The sequence below is a fragment of the Tursiops truncatus genome, chromosome 15 (genome assembly GCF_011762595.2).
Source record: "Tursiops truncatus isolate mTurTru1 chromosome 15, mTurTru1.mat.Y, whole genome shotgun sequence".
Classification (NCBI taxonomy): Eukaryota; Metazoa; Chordata; class Mammalia; order Artiodactyla; family Delphinidae; genus Tursiops; species Tursiops truncatus.
The window spans coordinates 16,486,054-16,495,597 of record NC_047048.1 but is presented as its reverse complement, the minus strand read 5'-3'; the positions used below and the strand labels follow the sequence as shown (position 1 = coordinate 16,495,597).

Genomic DNA, 9,544 nt, shown 5'->3' with positions numbered 1-9,544 from the left:
TGGCTGGAGACCCCGAGAAGCACCGTTTGGCTCTGCACTTACCGCTCAAGAAACAGGACAGCCACCCGAGGAGTGATGGGCCGAAAGCACAGGTCTGGAGAGCAACAGGGACTCAACCTGACCCAGCCCTCCAGTCTCTCAGCTCTGGTGCTCGCAACACTGAGTGGGCTGCCTTCCTGACCCACCTGTCCCAGTCCCCACTGCAAAAACTGGTCAGAGCCATCACGATGGAACTGAGATAAACCCTTTTATTTATTTATGCTTCTCCATTTTGTTTAAAACAACAAGAACAACCACCTTAGTATAACTGACAGCCCTTCCCCCTCACCCTTCCTTGGGCTGAGGAGTGGTTAATGGGGAAATGGCCCCCAGGGATGGGGCTGACCATAAGAGCCCCTTGGGGAGGTAATGGAGCCTGAATCCCCTGCCCAGGGGACGGGGCACCTGTAGTGTATGAACTGGGGAGTTAGCAGGGCTCTTGAAACTTTTTGTACCAACATGTATGCCCTTAGCCGTCAAGGGTCACGAAGCATGTGGGGAGGGGATTCCCACTGCTCCTCTATGTCCCTGCCCAGCCCCAATCCCACGAACTGAGGGCTGGGGAGCAAGAAGAGTGGAGAAAGGGTGGGGTAGGGTATCTCACACGAAGGAGTACTGGTTATTTATGGCTCTGGGATGGCCCCCTTCTTCTCCATCGCCCCCTAGTGGTAACTGCTGGAGCTGCAGCATCAGGGTTACCCCGGGGGCCCCACCAGATCCAGCGCCTCCCTGGGCCTCCGTGCCTGGTGCTATGGCCTCTTCCATTTCAACCACGGGGACCAGCTCAACCACGGGGACCAGCTCTTCCTGGACCCCTCCACTGCCCGCTTTCTCTTTCTCTTGCCTCTCTTTGGCTGCTGCGGCTGTTGCTGCCGCCACTTCTGGCGCCCCCGACGCCTCTTCTGCCCCAGGATGTGGGGGATCTGTCCATGAAGGGGGTTCAGGGGGCTGGGGTGGGTCATGGGAGGTGCTCGGTTCTGGATAGGAATGGTAAGAAGACAGACTGATTGTGGAGGGAGGCGAGCTCTTGTAGCAGCCCCCCCTTCACTCATCCCCCCAGGAGCCATGTGCTGTCTCCCCCGTATCCCATCTCCTGAGCAACCCCCATCCATGGAAGATGGATCATGGGCGGCGGTGAGAGGAGGACCACACTTACACACAGTCACTCGCTCCGAAGGGCATGAGGGTGGAGGAGGCATCGGGGTAGCATCGATCTCCCTCGCACACCCCTGCATGGCTCCCGGCCTGCTCCCGGCCTGGGGGGGGGGGGGAGGGGCAACGTGGGGACAGATGGGACGTTGGGGTGGGGAAAAGGGAGAGATCAGACAGGGACATCAGACATCAAGGGAGGAGGGAGGGGGATCAGACCGAGCACCCCCAAGAAGGGCAGGCCCAAGGCAAGGTTGTGATGAAAGGCAAAGACAAGGCCAGGGAGGATGGATCTAGGAGACAGACAAACGATGGAACAGACGGTCCGATGGAATGGGAATGCGCCAACCCAGCTCTCCACTTCCTCCCGGCTCCAGCACGGAGCGCCCTGCCTTCCTACATCCCCGTGTACTCCTTTCCCCAAGAGACCCAGCACACAGGAAGCTTCTCTACCCCTCTCTCCCTGACAAAGCCTCTCCTCCTCAAGCCCCCCGCCCCGTCTTTCTGGCACACACACCTCCTCACTTCTTGGGTGCACGGGCACCTCCTCCCCTGCAGACCTGCTCTGCTCACCCTGCTGTCGCTGGGAGGACACGACATAGCTGACAAGGACAACGTCACTGGAGCCTCCGGACTCCAGAGGGATGGGGTGCATCCGGAAATGCTCGAGCATATCAAAAATGGACTGGAACCACAGGTGCTGAACCCGGCACTGACCTTCCTCATTCAGCGAGAGACGCAGGTGCTGAGGGCAGGATGAGTGGGGTAAAGCAGGAGCCCGAACCCCGCCAGTCACAGAACCCTTCTCCCCTGATGGCAGCGCTCCCCACTCTACCCGCAGGCCCACTGCCTACAGCGGAGCCTTCTCCTCACTCACCTTGGCCTTGCCCTGGAAGTTGAAAGTGAGGACATATTCACCCCGTCTTGTTTCACTCTGACGTACCAGGAAAACGCCATGGGAGCCGGTACCTCCAGCCAGCACTAACTGGGCGGCCTTGAGTCGAGAGAGCATCCCGTGGAACCAAGGATACCCTGAGAGGGGCTGATCCCCCTCACCTCCCTCTGGCTCTCCCTGGAACAGTAACGACCCTTCAGGAAAGAGAGAGGGAAGGAGACTGAGGTGTCAGGGAAGCCTCCCTCATCCCGGGAAATGACAAGCCTTGCTTTCCCCTCATATGTCACTCCCCATCTGTTCCCCCACCAGCCCCCCAGGTCAGATCCCTCAGGATCCCAAGACAAGAGTTTCAGGCAGGTGGTCAACCAGGCTTGGAGGCAGACACACACTCACACCTCTGGTACCTGTGGCTGTTTCCGGAGTGTCCAGGGGTGGGTAGGGGGCCGAGAGGGGATGAACTGTCCCTGCTGGGGGTCCCTCTTCAATGGGGATACGGGGGGGCAACTCTGGGGGAAGCAGTTCCATTGAGTCAAAATGGGAGGCGGCAATGGAGGCGGAACTGGGGGAGATGGACGCCGAGGGGCGGTCTGAGAGGCCCCCATATGCCCCTGGAAAAAAAAAAAAAGAGGAGGGCAAAATTGAGCTCGAGAAGCTACTCTTTGGGAGGATTGGTCTGCTTGGCCCACTTCCCCACCAGCCAGGTTACCCTGGGTACACTGGCGGTCAGCTGGCTGAAATGCTGAATCTTTCTTCAGGCACTGAGCCCTGATTGTTATCAATGACTCCTAGCTTATGCTTCACGCATTGCTGAAGGACTGCAGTTATTCCAACAAGGTCCTAGAATCCTAATGTGCCTACATCTCTTCTGAATCAACAGCTGAAATTACAGCTATAGTTGCAGAGGTGGGGATGGGGGTGGGTAGAATCCCTCAAATATTTTCACATTAAAAAGGGGTCCTTTTTTTGCCTGCAGGACAAAACCCCCAACTCTGAGAGGCATCAAAGATTCTCCTTCTGTGAATCCTCCCAACCTAACCAACCTGATCTTCAGATTAACTTGTATTCTCGTGTCCTCCGCTTTAACCCAATTATCCCGTCTAATTTTTCCAGCTCTCCGGGGCTCTCCCCATCTCAGGTCTCTGCTCTCCTAGCTTCTCCAAGCCACGTTCTTTTCTCACCTCGCCTGTGTAGAATTCCCCATCTATCCCACCTCCCATGATTCTCTTCCTCCTCTGAGCTCCCGAGGCTTCCTGCTGGTGCCGCTCAAAGGACACTAAGCACAGGGTCTCCATTTGGGAGTCCTGCTTTTTAGAGGGAGTGATGTCTTGCCAACTCCGCTAGACTGTGAGCCCACAGGGCAGCTCTGAGCTCCTCATCCTGCCCCAGAGCCTAACAGAGGGTCGAGGATGTACTCGGGCGCTCCTCAATGTCTGCTGAGCGGCAGGCGTGAGCCTACAGGCATGTCGTACATAATCAGTGCTCCAAGGATGGGAATATGCGGAGTGCAGAGTGCCATGGTTCAGGCAACAAGCTGGCATAGCCGCTGTCTTTGTCAGTGACTCTCAGATGCCCTCAGAAATGCCATTTCTCCTCTCTGCTCTTAGCTGCCTGAGAAACGAGGAGATTGGAATGGACGACCTGTAAGGTCCGTTCTGGCTCTTAAGAGTCTTTAATTCATTTGTTTACTCATTGCATACAGCCTGTGTGCTAGGACAGTGAAACTGAAGCTCGGAATGGAGGATCAGAAAAAAAGGGTGTAGTGGAGTCTAGAAAGGTGAGCTGGGGCCAGGTAGACACATCTTTGTGTGTTTATGTACGTGGGCAGCATACACGTGTGTTTAAAAGTAGGGAGTCAAAAGAAAATCTAGTACTGTCAACATGTGCACAGAGATGCAGAGTAGGAACAAAACAAAGATATGTACAAAGCGTTCTGGAAGCTCTGGAGAAGAGAACCATTACCTCTAGCCAGAGTGGTGGCTGGCATAAGGCTTCCAGAAAAGGGGACAAGGCCGGGCATAGAAGGCTGGAGAGGAGCTGGCCTGGGGTTCGTGTGGGGCTGGTGATGGTGATGGTTCTAAACTGTAAACTGTGGTCAGGCACGTTCGGGGACAAAAGTCAGACATTTGGTCGTGGCAGCTGAGGAGCAGGCATGGGGTGCACAGCAGAGCCTGGAGAGAGGGGCTGGGCCTGATGGCCAGGGTTCTTGCGTGGCGGGTCCCGAGGTTCACAGCTCTCTAAGGCTCCACCCTTACCCTGCGAAAGGCGGTCGCTGCTCTCGCTGGGCCCCAGCAGCAGCCCCTGGCTGGGCAGACTCTCCGAGTGATTCAGGCAGGGCAGCTCCAGGCTGTCCGTGTTCTCCCTTGTCAGGAATGAGGTCCCAGGGGCCAGGGGGAGGGTCATGGGGCGGGGACTGGTAGCAGGGCAGGGTCTGCAGAGACAGGGAAAACGGTGCTGGGAGGAAAGTCACCAGGCGAGAGGCAAAAGGCTGCTCACCACCCTCACCCCCTGGTCCCCTCAGTGACAGAAGACGGGCTCCTCACCCTGGGCTCAGGCATTCTTGGATGTCAGACACCCAGGCCTTCACGTGTAGAGCATCAGCTGTCTCCAGGATATACTCCGAGGGGCCTTCCACCTATGGGGACAAGAGGAGGCCCACAGGCCACTTCCAGGTCTCGAGGCCTTAATTCACCCCCAACAGGAACAAGCACATCCTCCCTCTCACCCCTCGTCCCAGAAAAGCTGCCGCCCCAGGGACACACGGTCAAGGTACCTGGCATATGTGCCCCTCCTTGCATCAGTATCCCTTGCCTCAATGTGCTAAGAGTGCTCCAAGTGGACAGGGGAGCCCAGGGCTCCTACCTTAACCACAAACGTGTTCTCCCGGTCAGGCATCTCCAGGGCTGTGGTTGTCCGCACGTCGGTGATCGCAGAGCAGGGAATGCTAAGTCGAGGCCGAGACGCCTACGTCGGGGGAGAACAAGATCCAGACTTTTGGTGTGCAGAGACCAGCTTTCCTTTCCCTCGAGATTCATCTTTCCCTCCACACCCCAAGGGAGTTAGACAAATAACACTACTTTCTCTGTCCTGCCTACACTAGGAACCCAGAGTCAGGAGCTAGCTTTAAAAATCCAAGTAAGCAAAGCTAGGCATGTGGGCCACGTCCCCAGCGCTCAATCCCTCACTCCCGGTCACCCACCCTCCTCCTCTGGCCCTCACCTTGGGTGGTACAAAGAACTCCAGACGGCTTCCTCCTCCTCCTTCTCCTTCACTTCGAAGCAGCAAGCGACACTTCTGCCACTGAGGTTGCCCTCCTCCCCCTGAGGTAGGCCCCGCTGCCCCTCCTCCCCGGCCCACTCCAGCTGGGTCAGGGGCTGCCTCTTCAGCCCCCATGAAACTCAGCAGCTCTTCCCTCTGCACCACGCCTCCTCCATCCTTCAAGGTCCCCCCTCCCCGACTGAGTCTCAGCCTCTCAAAACGGTGAGTCCATCTGTCCCCAGGGGATGTTCCATCGCTAACCAGTCCCCTACCAATGGTCCCAGCCCCGCCAGAGGAGTTGGAATTGCTGTTTCCACCTAACACTGGGGGGCCCGATGAGGTCTCTAGGGGCCCCGCTGGGGAGGGAGGGTCACCAGTCCCCCGCCACTGCAGGATGCCGCGGACTGAACCACGGACCGAGCGACCCACTGAGCGGAGGGAGAAGCGTTTCTTTAGCTTCGGCTTCGAGGAGGTTGTAGAAGAGGAAGAGACTGAGGAAGGGAGGGGGCCGGCCAGGTCCTCAGATGATCGAGAAGGGCCCAGCACAGCCAGGGGCCCGCCCACCCTGCAGCTCTCAAGGGACAGGTCCTGTGGCGGGATCTCCACACCAGGACTCAGAGGAGCCAGGATGGGTGGCGAGAGGGAGCCGGAGGCCCGGGCCACCTCGGCTTCAAAGTGCTGCAGGAAGAGCTCAGCAAAACGGCGGGAGAAGGCAGCCTCGGCCCCAGGCCCTGCGTATTGGGGGTGGGAGGCCAGGTAGAGGCGAAAACGGCGGGCAAAATCCAGGGCAGCCGCCCGGGCGTGGGACTCGCAGAACTCCCGCCAACTCGGGGGAGGGGGTGGGGGCAAGGGGGGAGGGGAGGGCGAGGTCCCATCCTCCGGGGAAGGGGCACCATTCATGATGGCCCCCAGGAGGTGGAGAGGGGGAGCCTGTGGGGAGGGGCAGCAAAGAGGGAAGCAGCCAGAAGACACAGGGTGAGCGGCAGCAGCTGCAGAAGGAAGAGGCACATACATCGAGTCACTGCTGAGGTGGGACTGGGGCCAGAGCCCCACCCCGAGCCAGACTCCCTCCTCTGGTCTAGACTCCTCAAGAGAGCAACGGGGCTGAACACCACGCTGCCACCCTTCCCTTCCCCAGATCCTCGTGCCCCACCACTCCCAGGTCTAGCCTGCACCCACTCTGCTGCCTCCCCAGTCCACTCTCCCTGGCTTCAGCTCCAGGTGTGGTGGACGGCTGTGCAGCACCTTCCTCTAAAAGGTACTCGTCCACGTCACCTCCCTTCTCTAAAACCATCCTTCAATATTTATTACGTGCCTCCCACGTGCCGTTCTTACCTTTCCCTGCGAGAGGTTTTAACAACCTCTGTAATAGATGAGGAACCCGAAGCTCAGAAAAAGTTTCAGAACTCCAAGTCTACTGTTCTTCCCACCGCACAGTCCTGACTGCACCAGCCTCAGTCACCGCCCCTCACTGCCCCAGCTCTCAGGGGAGCTAGGCCTGCAGAGCTTAGAGACCCTGCCTCATGCACCCCCGAGGTCCATCTCTGAGGAGGGAGGCTGCTCATTAAGGAGGATGGATGGATGAGCGATTCAAACAACTGTCTTGAAAGCCGACCCCAGGGCCCAGCACCCAAGCACTGTTGTCAAGGAGGCTTGGAATGCCCAGAGCCCACTTCTTTGGTGCTCCTCCAGGCGGGGGCCCAGAGGCAGCAGCACCAGGTGAGGACAGACTGTGGGTTGGGTCCGGGCAAGTCTCTGCTGGCCCCAAAGTAAATAAAATATAACAGGAAGCTGGGGCCTTGGATTTTTCACCTCCCTCTTCTCTCACAGGGGAGCGTGCCCTAAAGGCTGGTTAGCCTGATGGTTAAGGCCACAGGTTCTGGAATTAGGCTTAGGATGAAATTCCATCTCTGCCACCTATTAGCTGTGTGATCGTGAACAAATTGCATGTCCTCTCCGAGCTTCAGTTTTCGTATCTATAAAACAGAGCTAATGATCTCTAACCCCTAAAATTGTTGGGAGAATTAAACAGAACATGTCCCTGCTTGACACAAAGTAAGCACACAATAAATGACTTGCCGTTATTACTATCTTTATGGGTTCCAATTTTCTCAAAGAGAAATCAGCGAAAGGAAGAGCCTTCCCAACGTCTTACAACTAGCAAGTGGCAGAGCTGGGCATGGAATTTACAACCCATGGCTCTTCTGTTAGTGTTCCTCCCCCATATTATACTGGGAGATGACTGGCACCAAGAATGGGGTGAAAGCAGTTCAGGCAAATCTCCCCAAACCCCAGACTCCTGCTCAGACCCGCGGTCAGCGCCCCCTCCCCTTTCTCCTTGACCTAGACCCTACACACTCAGATGGCTCCAACCATAGGGACAATTCCAAACCAACGAGAAGACGCCAGGAGATGAAAGAGTCATGGAGCACGGGGGAACCGAGCCAAGAGGTGCAGACACAGCAGAGAGACCAATCTCCAAGCAGAGGCCACCTCAGCTCACACCGGCCGACCCAACCCTCTGCACCACAGGCAGACCCAGCCCCCTTCAGGCCCGCTGACCCTGCGGCTCCTGAGCTGGTGACTCAATTTCTCTTCTGCCAAGTAGGACTCAGGCACCTTTTCCCAGTGCACCTGCCTCTCGGCTCAGTTCTGATATTTCCCGAAGGGCGGGTGGTGGAGCGTGCAGGCTCCGCTCCTGGCTCGGACCCTCCGGACCCGGTAGTCAACCCACTCCGACCCGACCCTCCTCCCTGGACACCCTCTACCCGCCCATTCCCCGGGGCCGCAGCCTCCAGGGAAGCAGCCCGCTCTGCTGCACTCTCCGGGGCCGGGCGCCCCTCCTGCCTCTAGCCCCCCACGCCCGCCCCCACCCAAGGCTCCTCGCAGGCGCCGGGTCGCGGAGAGGGAAGAGGGACTTGAAGAGGGGGGTTCCGGTTCCGGTCCCACCTGCATCTCGGTCCCCGCGGTTAGCTCCGGCGGCGGCGGCAGCTCCCGCTCCCTGCCCCACCCCCCGCCTCCGCGACTAGCTCCCAGCCCGGTTCTGCGCAGGCGCCGGGACCCCCTTTTTCCCGTCACCGAAGGAAGTGACCATAGAGAAGACCGAGGAGAAGGAAGGGCACGTTCACACTCACTTCCGCCATCCTCCCATTCCGTGCCACCCTTCCAGAGTTGAGAAGGTGGGAGTCTCGGAGTGCTCAGTGACTTCTCCAGTTGCGCTTAAAAGGGACCGCAGAAGCAGCCATAGGACGGGGTTGGGTCCCACCAGAGCGTCCTCCCAGAGGAAAGTCGGGACAGTAGGGAGCAGTCAACCATAGAGAAGGCACCTTAGGGGAATAGAATCCCGAGGCCCTGATGAAGGCTAGAGGAGCCACCGGTACCGGAAACCAGCGAGTTGAGAAGGCTTTTTGAAGGGCCTGCTGTAGCCTAGAGCGCCCAGCCGGGCTGCAGACGGGTTCGAGGACACCGCCCCCAAAGAGCTGGGGGAGGGAAGATGCGGGTGACCTTGATGAGGCCCTGCGAGGAGGCGGAGCCTGAACTTACGACCTTGGCTTCTCTGAGGAAAGTACTGGAGGTTCTAGGAGGTTCCAGCTCTGAACTGGGAAATAAAGGTTGTGGGGGCAGGAATAATGAGGTCAGTTTGGGGCATGTCTGTGGGACGTCAGGAGGCAGGTGGACATACAGTCTGGAGCTGAGGAGAGACATCAAGGCCAGATACAGAAATTGAGACTCATTAAGGTGTAGTAGAGGGCAGTCGAAATCATGAGCACGATGAGATCCTAATCGATCAGGTCTCTCACTGACCCAGCTCCAACTGGCCTAAGCAATAAGGGAGTCTTTTGGCTCAAGCCATTGAAAAGAATGGATCAAGCTTCTTCAGGAACAGCTAAATAAAAGGGCCAAAAGATATTGGGAACCTGTGCTTCACCTCTAGGCTGAGCTCTCCCCATGCCTCTCTTAGTGGCAAAATGGATTTCCATAGCTCCAAACTTAAGTCCCAGTAGCTTAGCAACTCTCGTAGGAGCATGTCTTTTTCTCTGAGATTTGCAGTAAAATTTCCAGAACTGACTTTAGCTGATTGGCTTGGATCATGTGCTTATGCTGAAACCCAAAGGCCTCGTGACCCACGAGATTGGAGATGGATAAATGCCCTGACTCACACAAGGATGTTTGAGGCTGAGGCTACTGGATGGAGTTGGAAAAAAT

At 57.5% G+C, this 9,544-nt stretch overlaps 1 protein-coding gene across 11 annotated transcripts; it reads right to left on the bottom strand.

Moving 5' to 3' along the window:
• Positions 1-234: 234 nt before the first annotated feature.
• Positions 235-9,294, bottom strand: SH2B1 (SH2B adaptor protein 1). Of its 11 annotated transcripts, none has more exons than XM_073792161.1 (9): positions 8,473-9,294; positions 5,300-6,327; positions 4,943-5,044; positions 4,624-4,715; positions 4,336-4,511; positions 2,479-2,691; positions 2,066-2,277; positions 1,762-1,933; positions 235-1,016 (listed from the first exon to the last, which is right to left on the bottom strand). In XM_073792161.1, the coding sequence occupies exons 2-9, from the start codon at positions 6,236-6,238 to the stop codon at positions 640-642; spliced, it is 2,283 nt and encodes a 760-aa protein (XP_073648262.1). In that variant the 5' UTR covers positions 6,239-6,327; positions 8,473-9,294; the 3' UTR covers positions 235-639. The 11 variants fall into 11 exon arrangements, with proteins under 11 accessions (XP_073648262.1, XP_073648260.1, XP_073648261.1 ...); XM_073792159.1 differs by lacking the exon at positions 8,473-9,294 and adding an exon at positions 8,288-8,430; XM_073792160.1 differs by lacking the exon at positions 8,473-9,294 and adding an exon at positions 6,674-8,270.
• Positions 9,295-9,544: the final 250 nt, after the last annotated feature.

Bases quoted from the DNA above. Each gene is read 5' to 3' on its own strand.
- SH2B1 (XM_073792157.1), bottom strand. From the start codon at position 6,352: ATGTATGTGCCTCTTCCTTCTGCAGCTGCTGCCGCTCACCCTGTGTCT. The intron at 2,692-4,335 runs GTAAGGGTGGAG...TTTTTTTTCCAG, and splicing joins CAGCGACCGCCTTTCGCAGG to GGGCATATGGGGGCCTCTCA. The intron at 2,278-2,478 runs GTGTGAGTGTGT...TCTTTCCTGAAG, and splicing joins AACAGCCACAGGTACCAGAG to GGTCGTTACTGTTCCAGGGA.